The sequence below is a fragment of the Myotis myotis genome, unplaced genomic scaffold (genome assembly GCF_014108235.1).
Source record: "Myotis myotis isolate mMyoMyo1 unplaced genomic scaffold, mMyoMyo1.p scaffold_m19_p_7, whole genome shotgun sequence".
Taxonomy (NCBI): domain Eukaryota; kingdom Metazoa; phylum Chordata; class Mammalia; order Chiroptera; family Vespertilionidae; genus Myotis; species Myotis myotis.
The window spans coordinates 23,698,674-23,714,855 of NW_023416379.1; the positions used below are offsets into that span (position 1 = coordinate 23,698,674).

Consider the following 16,182-nt stretch of genomic DNA (forward strand, 5'->3'; position numbering starts at 1 on the left):
GCATGTGATATACTTTTATTAAGAATGATTTGTTTGTCTAAAATTTGAATTTAACAGGAAGGCTCCTATTTTAACTGGCAACCCTAGTGAAGACCACAAACGAGATTTGAACTTGCCACCTGCATAAGGCTTTTCCACTGGATCTTTATTATGGGTTCCAGCCTGGGGCCTCAGGGGAGCTTTTACACAGTCCCTTTATTGGAGACCCTACCCACTTTCATTTCTACATGCACAGGGGATCCTGCCTGTCTGGATAGAATCACCGTATCCGAACAGGTCATGAGTGTGTCATCCACACCACAGGAATTACACATCCTGTCATGCTTTTATCTGGCAGCATACGAGAACTTGGTGCCTTTCTGTGGGCATTCTGAACTCATTTCCCCAGGAGCCACGCTAAAAAATCCCGAGGCCAGTAAAGCTTCATGGACAGTTGGTAGATAATCAGACTAGAACACTTCCATTTCTCTTACATGTCAGGGGATTAAATAGTCAGCCAACCATTTGACATGCCTAGCAGCTATTTTCAGCTCTGTTTTAACCTGTTGAACTCCGGATAGCAACTTCTGTATTTTTATCTTAGTTTGTGCTTCCTTCGAGGCAATAAGTATAGGGCAGTGAGGTTACAAAGAAATAACTAACAACTTGCAAGAAAACAATCTAAATTAAGCACCTGTGTCATGATTATAAAAATACACAGATTTCCTTTGCTTCTGCTGGTAATGCTGGAGCCCACACATTTGTGATGTGCCTGCACGTGATGCGCACTTACCCACACAGCTCTTTTCCATTTAACCTTTTAGGTCAGATCTGTTAGATTTCCTCCCTCCCCCGCCACATGATCGGTGCGGGATTTCTTGCTTTCTCATATTGAAGCAGAGTGATAAGACTGTTAAACCCTTCATTCAAAACACAAAGGTTCATGGCCATGTGTGCTGTCACAAAAATATGCCCCCAAATGAGCTGGAATTCCTGGTCCTGGGGCTTTGGCTAACTCTGGTTGTCTAGGCAATGCTTGGAAGTGCCACCAGTCACCTCCCTTTCTCCTTGACTTGAATGGAAACGAGGCTGTGCGTTCTTCAAAAGACTGCAAGTTCACCGAGGACCATGACACTGTCATGTTCATTGCTGAAATCTTCTGTTAGGGCTGCCAGGGCAAACACCACAGCCTAAGTGGCTTGCGAAACAGAAATTTATTTTCTCACAGTGCTGGAGGCTGGAAGTCCAAGGTCAAGGTGCCAGCAGGTTTGGTTTCTTTTGAGGCCCATCTCCTTGGCTTGCAGATAGCTGCCTTCTCGCTGTGTCCTCACATGGCTTTTTCTGGGCAAGCCTGGTGTCTCTTTGTCCAAATTTCTTCCTATGAAGACACAGTCGATTGGATTAGCACCCACCCTAATGGCCTCATTTTTCATTTAATTACCTCTTCAAAGGCTCTATCTCCAAATACAGTCATATTTCGATATTCTGCGAGTTAGGACTTCAAGGTATAAATTTTGAGGAGACACAATCCAGCCCAAGGCAGCCACTGTATGTCTAATCACTAATTTAGTGGCTGCCACATGGTAGGAAATACATGCCTGTTGGATTAATACAAGAACTTTGATAATGTCATTGGTGGGGCATGTCCCTTAAGAGTTTCTTGTATGAATTAATCCAGTATCTGATTTTTAAGCTTGTGTTGTCCCTGCACATTTTACTGGTCATTGACTGTGTAATGGAAAGAAATCTGACCAGATTTAAAATCGGTGACATTGAGCTTCCACAGAGATGAGGCTGCATGTCAGGGCATCCCTCCCACTCCCAGGCCCAGAGCTTGTCACTTCCATGTCATCTCCACCTACTCCCCATCAGGCTGGGATGGCGACCGACTGCAAGCGCAGTGGCAGTAATGAGGCTCCCAGCTGTCATTCTCCTGCCTCCTTTCAGCAGATGCTTGACCTCTCCCTGTGGAGGCATGCATCTCCCGCTTCCGTTATTTCCTTCCAGTTGGGAAGAAAAAATATACCTCCCCAAAGCTCTCCTGTTCCTTTTCCGGGGAGAATGGGCATCTCAACAACGTACCCATTGTCTGATCGGAGCTTTGCTCTACTAGTCTTTCAGGGGGAAAAAATAAGCCCCAAAACTTTGATCCCTGGGGAGGTGAAGCGGAAGTTGATCTTCACCATTAAATTTTTTTATAGATAGCAAAGTCCATGCTTCCACCTGCATCCAAAGCACAGAGGCAGGCAGCTGGCAGAACAAAGCACCAGAGAAAATAGCTGGCCAGAGTCTCTTAAATTGCCCATGTACAGGTGCAGCTTGTTTTTCATCTTGGTGGCAGTCACTAGTGATTGACAATGTTTTACCCAGAGGATTTAACCCCTTTCTGTCCTAGAAAAACCAGAGTCAAGTCTCATGGTTTAGAAAACAAGTCTGTTCTAAAGAAATTTAACCCCAATGGATGGAGACAGTATTGTGAACCAACGTTACCTTCCAGGAAAGAAGGAACTAAACACTTTCAGACAAAACCTTTGAAAAAATGTCCACTAGGCCTTTCCAGCTTTGTTGCCAAGGCTGATAGACACCCAGATAGAGATGGCGCGGGAGGGATGCTCCTCTAGAATGTGAGTGACCTGGGCGTTGGGTTTGCTTGATGTTCGGTAAGACTTGAAGTACCTGACCTAGAAAACCAATTCCTGTTTGCCTTCAGCTTTTTTCCATTACCATCAAACAAGTTATTTTAGAGGGTTAGCAGCAGAGAGGAGAGACACTGCCGTGCAGCCCGTTTTAAAACTTTCAAAGATGGTGAACTCAGCAGACTCTCTGGTTCTGTGCTGGTTTGTCTGTTTCTCCCCCGAATACTCCAACTGCATCTCCGGTGGGGTTCCTTCTCAGAGTTGACACAAGGACAGGAGCCACATGGGGAGTCCCCTGGAGGGGGTGAATTGATGAAGAAGTCCAGATAGACAGGCCATTGGCATGTGCTCTCTCTGGCAGTCTTTGGAACTTGCATGGGCGATGAATTGAGCGGTCAGACGGGGATGAGGGCAATCTTTAACAAACGAATGAGCAAACATCGGGAGGGTTGCATGAAAAGCTCTTAGAACCTCCACAAGAACAGTTGGAAAGAGGCCAAGTGCAGGGGGGGACTTCTCTCCTAAACTGGGAGCCTTCCTAGTGAGAAGGGTAGTTGGTTACTGCTGGTTACAAGTTGGCACTTCAGGGGAAGGCTTTGGAGTCTTGGGGTGGACCCCTCAGTTCTGTGCCTCCTCAGCAGGGTCTTGAGCCAAGGGAAAGAGATTTGAATAAAGTAGTCGTAGTGTCGATAGGGTGGTTTCATGTTCTGGTAGGTGCATTATAAAGCACCTCCGCTTAGCACAAGAAACCTCACAGATGAACACTCTTGATAATTTAAATGCCTGGAACACACTGTAGCATGAGCACAGAGCGTGACCTCAATAACGCTCACAGCCATGGAGCAATGGTTTAATTTCTGAATGGAAAAATGACATGCAGACAACTCCAACACTTCCTCTGAGAGTCTCAGTACATTTCCAATTACCACACATGCCCAACAAGCCTTCCTCTCTGTATCTTCAGCTTTGACATGGCCTTTGAAATACTAAGTGGAGGGCATCTGTCCAGTTAATCTGGAAGTAAAATAATCAAAGGAACTCTGTGGCCTGGAAACCAATCTACGTCATTCATAAATCAAACCCTTTGTATATGTCTTGAGATATCTACGTGGCCAAAAGCTATCGAATTTAAACATTTTGAATTTTCACTAATTGTTTTTGATCTCAGACATAAATAACAGCTACTAATGATTGTGCATGAAATAAAATACCAGGATTATGAAGAAATTATAGCCTCAGCGCCATGGTGATAATCTAATGAAGCGAAAGCTTGGATGCATGTCAACTTAATCAGAACAATAGTGCGGTCAACCAGCTAGGGATCCCGTAGGCAGTAATGCCTCAGGAACGGCATCGTCTAGGATTGGGCAACATAGCCCCTCTCCATCTGCATTTATAGAGGGCATATGGGATATGCTACTGCTTCGATGTGATTCACCAAACCGTGTGTGTGAGTGGTGAGAACAAATTCTAAATTCGGCTTCAGTATTTACTCCTCTCACTGGGACTCGTGTCACCACCAGGATCTGGAAGCAGGAACTCGCAGGCCCAGAGTGATCCATGGGCAGCCGAGTGCTGTGACTTTTTCACTTGGGTCATTCCGCGGGGGGGACAAACACTTCCTAATCACCACACACATTCTAACACACTATGCACAAGGGGTAAGAGACAATGCTCTAGACTATGGATATTCTTGGCCTTGGAGAAAAAATTTATTTTCCCCTTAAAGTTTGTAAAGGTAATTACCATTATTTACAGTGCCGAGGGCAAAGCCCCACCCTGGGCTCCGGGCCAGGGGATCTCAGACTAGAGTGTAGTGAGGTGAGCCAACTCCAAGACAAAAGCACAATTATGTTCGCACAAAACCCAGCACTGGTGGTGGTGGGATGGAGGAAACACCCACGCAAGGGGGAGGCGTGTGGAGGGAGGGGCTTCCTTTGAAGTTTTGCATAAACCTGGTAATTTCCCCCCTCCCCCCACAGTGCTGGGAATGGAGATTCTGGATTTTCATCTTGGGTCTCTTATTAAGCCGTGCCATAAGGAAATGGACTTCCTCCTTACTTGATTTGCCAATTCAAAAAAACCTGAACTTCAAATAAAAGAATTTTGGAAGAATTAAGAAAACGGGAAACGTTGTGCAAGGTGTTGTGAAGTTTTCTTCATTTCTTGGCAGAAAGGAACTAAAGTAAAACACCAAAAAGAAGGCATCTTTGCTTTGTAAGCCCCCCTCACTTGTCGGGCACTTCACTTTCCCTTCCATTCTGATTCACGTCCCTTGTCCACTTAGGAAAGTTTCAAAGCTCTGCGGTTGGGAGAAGTGTTGCCACAGCACATCTGGTTCTTCCAGTCAGAAAATAATTAGCTAATAACTGCTCGCACACATTACCTTTATGTTATATCGTTTTCTTCCTGCCAGGATTAGGGCCAGATGATTATTTGTGCTAATGGTGTGAATCAGTGACAAGAAAAGCATGTAATGGAAGTGTTGACATGCCTGAAATACCTGTGCCTGACAAGGGAACCATGGGCAGTGACGGGGCGAATCGGGACCCACTGAGCACTCCCCACCTGGCCCTAGACTGGCTCCCAAAGCTCTGGTTCCCAAAGCCCGGGCTCCCAGGTCATGTATAGCTCAGTTGTTCAGAAGGAAAACCATAGCACGTTGGATTTTCTCTTTAAGTCCAGGAGGAAATGCTCTTTGGGAAATAGATGTGGACACATGAAGACCCTTGGCCATGACCTTGGTGAAGCTGAGGCTGAAGACATATGGAGCACCAGCCTGTCTCTCACTCCTGCACAGGACAGAGGCAGACACCTGACGGAACCCAGCAATCAGCTCCGCACACCCAGCTCTCAGCTGCTGGCAGCCGAGAGGAAAGGGGAATTACAGGCGGGCTGGACTTGAAACAGTGCTGTGGCCCCACCTGAATTTCAGGTGCCCCAGGGAGTGCTTTCAACCACCTGGAATTGAGGCTGTTTCAGGGTACAGATGCAATATGTGTTTGTCTTGCTTTTGTTTGCACCTGAATGCAAGTACCAGGTGGAAGCCAGAAGGTGTGGAGCATTGCAAACAATTTTGACTGTAAATAAAGAGAATGTAAGAGTTTAAAAGCCTGAGTCCTGGAGAGAGAGAGAGAGGTAGAGATAGAGAGAAAAAGGGGGGGAGGAAGGGAGGAAGAGAGAGGAAATGAGAGGGTAGGGAGGAGAGAGAAGGGGAGAGGAAATAGATTCACTGGTAGAGGCAATAGGAAAATACACAGAGATTTGTAATGGTGTGATACTGCTACATATTTCCCATGATATGTTCATATCCCTGCATACAACTCATCCTCACTTTATCTATCTATAGCTAATAAGCCCTTGGACCTGTGATCTGCCTTGCTCAGTACAGAATGTGCCTACTATGTACCAGGCACTAAAGTAAACACTAGGAATAAATGATGAAAAGATTGTCAGATAGCAAGTGAACACTTATGATGTGATGGATGCTATGGTGATGTTCTACGGGCCATGACAACAAAAGAGCCATCTATGTATCCTTAGGACAGTGAAGGAAGACTGACGAGGAAACACATCAAAAGGAAGATCTTACTTAAACCTCTTGTTTCAGCCTCCGAAGCAACCCCAATAGATACAACTCCTACAGCCATGAAATGTCTTGGTGTTTTAGGCCTTCCTTTTGGGTAGGACATGGCTCTGTAGCATATCAACTTTGGAAACATAACATTTTACTTTAATGCTAAAGGTTGATGTGAATATTTCGAGGGCAACATGCAACTTTGAGACTAATTTTTAATCATCTTACTTTGTTGAAAATTGTTCTGCAAAAGGCATTCGAAATTTGGAAAATATGAAATACTTAGCTTCCTTATATTTTAATAACAGAAAGTCATTTTTGTCAACTGTGAAAGAAAAAGGCATTTAATAAAGTAAGCCTTTGCAGTTTAAAAGAAAATACAGTATGTATTATGGTTGAATACATTTTTGAGTGAGATGACCCAGTAGTGCTGAAAAATAATTTACTCAATAGGATAAATGTCATCATTGCGCTTCCCCGGCTATGTAGACAGTGAGTGTCATGACGAGGTTACCCACAATGGCCTCCATTCTCAAGAAGCTGACCAGACTAATGTTTATACTCAGTGGTAGTTACACTAATCCCAAGGGGACTTATAAGATCAGAAGTTGAAAGCACATCAAGACTGAAAGTTAAAGGTGTTCAACAGCATCTCTAACATCAGTCGAACAGAAGTCTGAGTGCAAAGTGTCATGACCATAAGCAGACCTGATGGAGTTGGACCCATGCCAAAAGATGTGATCCCCATCTCTCGCTCCAGCCCGCCCAGCCTGTGTGTGATTCCCACACCTCTGCCTCGGGGTCCCCAGGGGGCTCCTGACACTTCTTATGTAAACACTTCTCCACAATATTGGGTTTGCTTGTTGAACAAAGAGTTGTTTGAATCTTTCAGACTCCCCCCCGCCCCCGCCCCCCGTAGATGATGAAAATATGGGTGATGAAAATGACTGGATTCACTTTACCAGCTTGAAATACATAACCCAAATCCTTAGAATTAGACGCTCAGACTCAGCACTAGTCTGTGGACTTTTGTATATGAGTCTAAGAATCTTTTCTCTTAGGAAATTATGGACATTTTCAGAAAAGAGAGTCAAGATATCTGATTCACAGACCACAGGATTCAGATACACACATTTTAGAGGGCTGTTGAAGGCTTTTACCCTCAGATGATGGGAATGCAAAATATTATGCAAATCAGATTTAATCTTCTGAACGATTTGCCTCAATAAAAAAAGTTAAAGATATAAAAAGAAGACTATATCCACATTGTTCGATTGTGTTTTTATGCAAATGAAGTGTTGCTCAGAATATCTTGGGGCTTGAGCAGAGGTATCCAGTCACTACCCATGGGCCCTCCAGGTTTCCTGAGCCTGAAGAGCAGACTGAGATGAGGTGAGTAATGGTTAATCTGAGCTCGGTGAGTGCCACTGGCTGGTGTCAGGCAAGGAAGAAGAAAAAAGGGAGTCAGAAGAAAGAAGAAAAGGGGTGTGAAAAGGGAAGAGAATGAAAAGAGACGACAGATGTGATCATGACTAATGACATTTCCTTAGATTCCTCCCGTCAATTCCCTACTCTTGCCAGACATGTACAATTTTTAAAAAGATTATATTCCACTTGAGACATCCTTTGATATCGCGCACAAGCAGATTTATAAAAGTTATCCCAGGCACACCAGAAATGTTAAATATCACACTGACTAACAGATTATGTGTTAATTTTTAAATAATACATTGATCAATAGATTGTCAGTTTCCAAGACATGTGCTCAGTGCCTTGATGAGAACACAATTCCCCATCATAATTAGGAAAGGAGCCTCAGGGCATGTGACAGCAAAGGCTTTGGGAAAAAAGTTTCCAAGTCAAGGGCTTGAGTGGCAATGGTCCTGGAGGAGCAGCTCTTGCTGCAGTGTGAGCAGAGGAACACCACTGCCGTCATGGACGGGACCAGCAGCAGGGGACGGACGGGTCATGTGCTCTGTTGCTTGGGCCTTCTTTCAGAGATCAAGTAAGTTTCTTGCTTATGCTGTCACTTCCAAGGCAGCTGGACTTCACCTGAGAGTTTCCTGTGGCATCAGAGAGCACAGGACTAGATTTATAGAAATTATTCTTTTTTGTACTTTTAAAAATAATGTATTTTTATTGATTTCAGAGCGGAAGGGAGGAGAGAGAAACATCAATAAGAGAGAATCATTGATCGGCTGCCTCTTGCACGCCCCCTACTGGGGATCCAGCCCGCAACCCAGGTATGTGCCCTTGACCAGAATCAAACCTGGGACCTTTCAGTCTGCAGGCCGACACTCTATCCACTGAGCCAAACCAGCTAGGGCTACAGGAATTATTCATAGAGTTATTCCATAGAGTTAAACATAGAGTTAATAGTCAATGGATTCAGTGGTAATGGATGGGGGCATCAGTGAAGTTCTAAGCAGGGCATGATGTGGTCAGGTTTGCATTTTAAGAAAGTCTCCGTTAATAGTATACTTGCAAGACGGTCAGTTAATCTGATGAAGTTCTAGGTCAAATGGAAATTTGTTGTTCTTTAATAGAAAATGTAATTAATTTGATGACTTGAACAATAGTCATTTGGCTTGAATATATAATGCATGAAATGATTTTGTTTTACTTGGTTTACAAAAAAGTTTTGGAAAAGGGATTCTGGCATTTTCTGCAAATCTCATTCTCCTCTGTCTACAAAATACAATTAAAATTGTTTATATCCTGTTATTTGGATTCTGACACAACTCCACATTTGTTTCTTGTATTTTAAAAATATTTCTAAATATAGGATGGCAGCACACACACAAATACCTTATAGTTGGCTACAGGTGCTCATAAATTAATTCCAAAAGACACACATCCAAATTAGTATTAACTTATTATAGTTGTCTCTTGCACAGGGAACATATATGGGCTTTCCACATATTTCTATATTTCCCATGTCAGAAGAGTATTCCTGGGCGGAAAGGACACAGTCCTGGGAGGACAGCTGGACTCTGATCAATAGTTGTTGGGCAAGTCATTTAGTCTCTTTGTGATTGGTTTAAAATATGGGGGAATAATATGGCCTTTCCTGTCTAACAAAGGTTGTTATAAGCCTTAAGTTTGCTAATGTATGTGCAGGTGCTCTGAAAATCACGGTAGGTGTTGGTGGCCGTTAACGTGACAATTTCAAGGTGAAACAGAGTATTACAGTAGAGGCTTCCAGTTCAATGGTCCACACAGCTCCTGTCCAATGCTTGGTAAATGATAAATAGGGTTGAATAAGTGAATATCCATGTACACACATTTAAAAAACATTAAAAGTGTTAAAACTATTGATGATCCTGAATTATAAAAATACATTTAAGTAAATAACTCTAGCTATTGATATGTAAATAAAATCAGTCCTTATCTCAACCCAGTTTTCAATATGGTAAAAACAAACAAAAAACACCCAAAAACCAAAGCAACCCAACTCCCTCCCCATGCATGCATAGAAACGTCACTTTTCCAGACCCACCAATGTCACCTTGTTTACATTTTTCCTACTTTTAACCCTAACTCATTTAAATGCATCACCTGTATAACCTAGTTTTGAAGGGGAATTTATCTGAATGTAGACCATGCTCTATAAAGGACTTTTCCTTTTAGTTGTGGATGAGGTTGAGAAAATTTATGAATTGTTCTGAGAATCAGGATTTAAGGCTGCAGCTTTCAGTTCAGTGACAATGTTCTCCAATAACGGCAGCAGGAGTGGAACCTGCTCCTGTGATCCTGGAGAAGTCACTTACCTGGGGTGCAAGAATGGTCTTTACTTTTATTTTGGGAGGATACACACACACACACACTCCATCCTCTAAGTTTTATGTAGAAGAGCTCTGAAAGGAGCATTTCAGATGGAGGGCAGTGGAAGGATAGGAGAGCTTTTCTACATGTTCTCTTGTTCATTTTTCTCTTGGGTTATTCAGTTTGGAGTCCTGCTGTCTTTTTCTTTCTTTTTTAACTTAGGCCCAAGCGGCAGACTGCTCAGATTCCCTGAGAGAGGATCCATTTTCAGTAGCAGGGATAAAGAGAAAGACTATTATTACTATTACTAGAGAAAATACAATGACTATGAAGTGTTTACAGTGAGCCTTTAGTAACTGGGCTGGAGCCATTGACCCTGGCCTGGCTTCTCACATGTTTCCTTTGAGCAAAACCCATCTTATTCTCTACCACCCGGGACCTTTCCCCTCACTGAAACTTCCAGATCAAGGTTCCCACACCCCTCGGGGTCCTCCTGTCTGTGGACATTGATTTCACTTTTTAGGGGCAGGTATCTCTACCTCCCCAGCAAGAAGGAGCCTGCTTACCGTGATCCATCCTGAACATCAACCACTGTCAAACCTGAATCAAATTACACACAATAGATCATTTTTCACACTGATATGAACTGACAAAGAACTTATTGTTATATAGAAATATCTATTTTGACCAAAACAAGTTACTTTTTTTCTTTCTCTGAATTGGAAGGGGTTGGAGCAGATTTATCTGTGTTCTATATTTGCAAAATGGCAGGACTGTGCTTCCAGAAGAGGAGACACAGATGGAGGAGATGGTCTTGCGAGTGTTGTTTATAGGAAAGGATGTGTTCCAGAGGCTATCAGAGAGAACCTTCAAATCTCCCTGGAGAGAACCCCGTCCTATCTAGCACCAGGCAGGGGTGCGAGGGGCTGGCCGGACTATATCAACCCCCTCCCCAGGCCTATCCCTCTTTAGGAAAAGACCACACAATCCAGAGAACAGCACAAACTCATGGTCACAGGCCAGGATCTTTTTTATATCCTAGATATTCTTATTTTGAAATTCAAAAGTGACAATGGGTGGGTCTGCCTTTGGCTCCAGGGCAATGTAAATATAATAGTGCTATATTCATGTTTGCAAGAAAAGTCCACCTTCATTTTATGTGACTGTAGGATCTCCAGCAATAGTCTAGTATGAAAGTCTGTCGCAAGTGTATTGGATGTTTCAGTTTGCCAGACCTGTCAGGATAAATTAATTACAGGATGTTGCAGACATGGCAGAGCTCCAGCAGCATCTTGCATAGTTTAATATAGCCCCGTTTCCCCATTTCAATGTATTTGTGGTTAGATAAATCCTCAGAAATTTACAGCTGCTATAGACGAGTTTATTATGTACTCTGCCTGCACACATGATAAGTACAATAAGAATTTGTGTTCTTAAGGTGCATAGATTTTACTGACATTTCTTTGCCACGATGGAAATATTTAGTTGCTAAAAGTAGCATCTGCAGATACTTTTGAACATTAACTTCTGTGTAAGAGGCAGGGATAGTTAAAAACACTACCATGCTCAGCCATCTTCCCTTCGCTTTAAATCGAAGAACTGTAGCTCAGAAAAAAAAATTATATGAGCATTGATATCAAATGGTCCCATGAACACACAGAAAAAAGAATTACTACGAATTTTCAGTTGAAAACACTGAAATATAACAAACTGAAGCTACCCCGCTTTTTTCCAGGGAAACTTCTTCCTTTGGTCTCATAACTACTTCTTCACAAGTTTTCAGTTGTTCATTTTTGCTCCAGCCACAAGTCATTTTCCTCATTTTCTTGCTTTTTTCTCCTTTTGGACTCATAATCTTAACTTCATTAAGCAAGTCATGTCCATTCCAAGCATTTAAAATGATTGACGATATATGTTTAGTAGATAAATGTTGTAGAAACAAACCATTCCTACATTCTATGCTACCATATTCTTTCAAATTCTTGAATCAAGTGATGAATTAAGAAGAAATGAACTAGATTAAGTAAAAATCAGATTCTTCAGTACTTTTAGAAATGACACAAGTATATACAGCTGGATAATTCTCACATAGTAGAGGTAGAACATGCATGTTGTAGATATTTTTTAGCCTGAGAGCAGAAATTAAAATTGTAGATTCTTAGCAGCATTATCCTAACTTTTCAAGGCAATAAAAAATAACTCATCTATAATCAGAATGAATTTGAGGTGTTAGAAGAGCAATTTCAGAAAACAGAGGGCTCACAACATATGCTTGATGTAGATTTGAACAGCATCATTAGAAAAAAAGTATTCTTTGTGTATACAAAACAAATGTTTTCATACTATCTAGTTCCTGCCTTAAAGTATTTCCTATTCACTTTAATAATTAGAGCAGAAGTATATGATGAATGAAGGGCCTCATTACCAAGTTTGCTTTCTGGGTCTCTGCAGAGAGTAGCTGTCTGCTTTTGCCTACTTGGTCCATTGTTAACCCTAAATGATACTGACATTCAATTCTCCTGCAGATAATTGGGTCCATCCATAAACTGAATTTGCCAGTCAACAGAACCTTTTGATTGACACGATGCTTGATGTTTTTATTATCTTATATGACTGGAATGGCACCCTTTGCTGCTTCTTGAGTAATATGCTACTGTATATGTATTAGTTTGTTTCCACAGAATCTATTTCTTAAGAAAATGTGAAAATTATAGCACGGAGTAAACATTTATCAAAGTAATTATGAATAAACAAATTACTGGTAAATGAGTAAACAAAATACATCGGTAAAAGAAAATTGTTTTTTTTACTCAGATGTATTTCAATTTTTTAGGTGACTATTGCAGTAAAGACATAATAGATGTTTCTAGTCCCTGAATGTGGCTATAGGTACATCCAAATTACTTCAGTGCCCCTGGCCTGTGCTGGAGTGTCCAACTACCATCACTTGCTGGCTCACTCTACACAGCGACCGAGACCCAGCACTTCAGAGACCTCCCAGTGGACAGTCTGACAAACCTCCACCTTCAGCCAGCACTCATGTACGCTGGCCAAGTGCCTTCACCTTCAAAGTCTTGGTTCCTTATTGGCAGGGCAAACAGATTTTATCTACCTCTTGGGTTTGATGTGAAGAGTAAATGAGGCCATGCATATAAATTGAAGATTTGTGGAATATTTTCTGTAGTTAAGTTCAATGAAAAGTGGAATTGTTGAAAAATGTTCCCATAATTTACTTAATAGAGATGGCCCTCAGATGGAAATCATTTAAATATTTATAAAAGTATAAGGTCACAGATTTTTGTTATAGTTTCTAGAATTTTCTAACCCTCTTAAAAATATTTGTGAGTTAAATAAACAACTAAAGTGATGTCATATAAAGCTATAAAATGATGTTATTTCCCAGATACAGTCCTGCTGAATTTTTTAAGGAGAAAATGTCTTATAGCTTAAAAATAAAATTAATGTCAACATTTACTTTTATGGAAAGAAACTTTACACAGGATTTCAAAAGCACCAAGTATTAGTACATTTAAAAACACTGATTTTTGAAATGTGCATTTTAAACATAAAATTGCATTTATGATATAAAATATTTCATGCTTTAAAATTTTTAAAAACTTGATCTTTATTCTAGTTTTGCAAATCCAATTCATTGCTAGTTTTGATACTGAATGATCTTTAATCATCAAGATTGAGTAGAATCAATATTGGGAAACCAATTTCTAAGAAAGGTTTAAAATATTGTTTCAATCTAGAAAAAGTATCAAATTGTTACTTGCTTGGAGAAAAAAAGACTTCAAAAATGGGATAAAATTCATTAATTTCAGAATGAAGATAAAACAAAACAAAAGAAAAAACCCACAGTATTTTTACTAAGAAAAGTATGGCTATCATAAATCTTCAAATGGGTTATTTTGTCTGATTTCTCTACCTGAGCATAATTTGGAATTATTACTCAGAGGGCATTTTTATGATCGCTCCCATCCAATCTCATCTCAGAGAATGTGGTGAAGATGTTTTATTAACCTATCTGTGAACATAACTCCGTCTGTCTTTGTTAACAGGGACAAAAAAGAACTAGGCTTTCAGTGAAACCAACTTTTCCTGGTGTTTGCCTCAATTGTTATTTTTGTCTTCAGTAGTTGCAGTATAAAAATAACCTTTTATTTTTCTATGAACATTGAAATCTCAGTATATGTTTAGGTACCCCAACATATTATTTCACTTAGCATTATTTAAAATTGTCTACAATGTGTTGAAATTCTTTGTGATTAAAACCAAAATCAAAGAGTCAACACACATTTCAAAATAATGAGCTGAAACCGTAGAGAGACACATATTTTTATTTCTTAATTACCAAGGGCAGTCACAAGACAGAAAAAACAAGCTTGTCCAAGGGTGACTCAAGCTGGCTGGGCACAGCTGTACCTGAAGCACAGACACCCACCAGAATACTGAGGACTCAGCTACCAGAACAGACTTCTGTGCCAATCGCTGAGGCATCAGCAGCCACCAGTGCCACCCACCACTTTAAAAAATGCCCCCTCCCATAAGTTCTGCACAGCAGGGGCCTGTTTACCAATTTTCATGCCACTACCACATGTGCAGGGATGAGAGCCAAATATGTTTTTACTAGAAGCTATCTCACATCGGGCATACATCTGGACAAATTCACACCTCAATGCCCAGCACTGTTTTCTCACTTCTTATTTTAATGGAATCAATTGTCTAATTTGGTAAATAAGTTTTCTAATTTTATATTAGCTTTGACCATTGGGGGTTAAATATTTCATTGACAACCTGGCTGGCATGGCTCAGCGGTTGAGCTTCAACCTATGAACCAGAAGGTCACGATTCGATTCCCAGTAGGGGCATATGCCCAGGTTGCAGACTTGGTTCCCAGTGTAGAGTGTGAGGAGGCAGCTGATCAATGATTCTCTCTCATCATTGATGTTTCTATCTTTCCCTCTCCCTTCATCTCTGAAATCAATTAAAAAATATATTTAAATATTTCATTGAGAGACTTATAATTGCATAGCTGAGAAAGGAAAAGATAAAAAAAAGGAACAAACTTTCCTATTATAACATCACACTTCAAAATATATAGTAACATAGTAATGACAACTGTTATTCTGGAACTAAATAAATAATGCAATGTAGTAATTTAAAAACAAGTATTAAGACTAAAATACATAATAAACAATGTTAGCCTAGAAATCACTTATATGCTTAAATATGAAATGCTTTTAAGTAAAAAAATTTGAAACACTGTTGCCAGTGTAGCCAAAAGACAGTTTATATGTATCAAGCTACATATATGACTCATTAAAAAAATTTGTTCCCTTTTAATGCCTTTCTTACTGGAGCCATTTTGAATGCACAATATTCTGAAACTGCTTATGTTTTTAAATAAAGTTAAATTTCAAAAGCAGATATTTCATATTTTGAGCATAACATCACACATATAATCACATGAAAGATATAATAATATTAAACAATTACATAGTGAACATCTTAACAATGTAAACACTTTTTCTTCATATTTGCTGGGTAGCAATTATGGTTTTCACTTCACGGTTTTGAACAGTGGTAATGTAATTTTGAGGCAATTACCAATAAATACAAGTACCAATACTTTGTCCAACAACAATCAAAATGGTTTATAACAATTAAGCTCAAAAGATCACATTTCTTTTGCCACATTTATTTTTCCAAGCATCTCTTGCTTCTGATAGTTCTAGATTCTTTCATAAGGACAAGAATACTGGATACTTCCTTTCTTCCTTAGTTTCTGAAAATTCTGAATTCTGAAGAGAAATTCCACTTGGTTTAATTTGTCATTTTATTTCTGTGTATTTGGTTCTTTGTCTCTGCATTCTTCTTCAACTGTTTACTAGGAGGAAAGTACACAACATGTACTTAATGGACTTAATGTCTTTTGGCCACAATCAAACCTTGGCATGCTCAGGCACAATGGCACAGGTAATAAAACACACTGTGCAATGCACACACACATACAACCACCCCAACATTAAATAACCATCTTCTAGTTTGCCTTGTGACCAACATCTTTTAGTATCATCGGCAGTTGCTGAAAGCCTGCTCCAGCATTGGCAAGTCAATATAAGCAAAAAACACTCCCCAAAAACAGACACTAAGTACTCCAAACCCTGGATAACTTCCAGAAATTAAGAGCAGGCGATCAGAGTTTATAAAATTATTCTT

At 40.4% G+C, this 16,182-nt stretch overlaps 1 protein-coding gene across 14 annotated transcripts in view; it reads right to left on the minus strand.

Annotated features, from left to right (window-relative positions):
* Positions 1–1,291: 1,291 nt before the first annotated feature.
* The window catches only part of AHI1 (Abelson helper integration site 1), a 179,341-nt gene continuing 164,450 nt past the window's right edge, over positions 1,292–16,182 (minus strand). For 12 of the 14 annotated variants that reach the window (XR_004968761.1, XM_036316687.1, XM_036316691.1 and 9 more), the window contains one exon: positions 14,283–15,850. Coding sequence is in view for 12 of the 14 variants with exons in the window: in XM_036316687.1 (XP_036172580.1) it covers positions 15,787–15,850 (64 nt within the window). In the remaining 2 variants the exon portion in view is untranslated. Of the gene's footprint in view, positions 1,358–14,282; positions 15,851–16,182 lie in introns of those variants that run through there. The other 2 variants (XM_036316695.1, XR_004968762.1) reach the window with 2 other exon arrangements.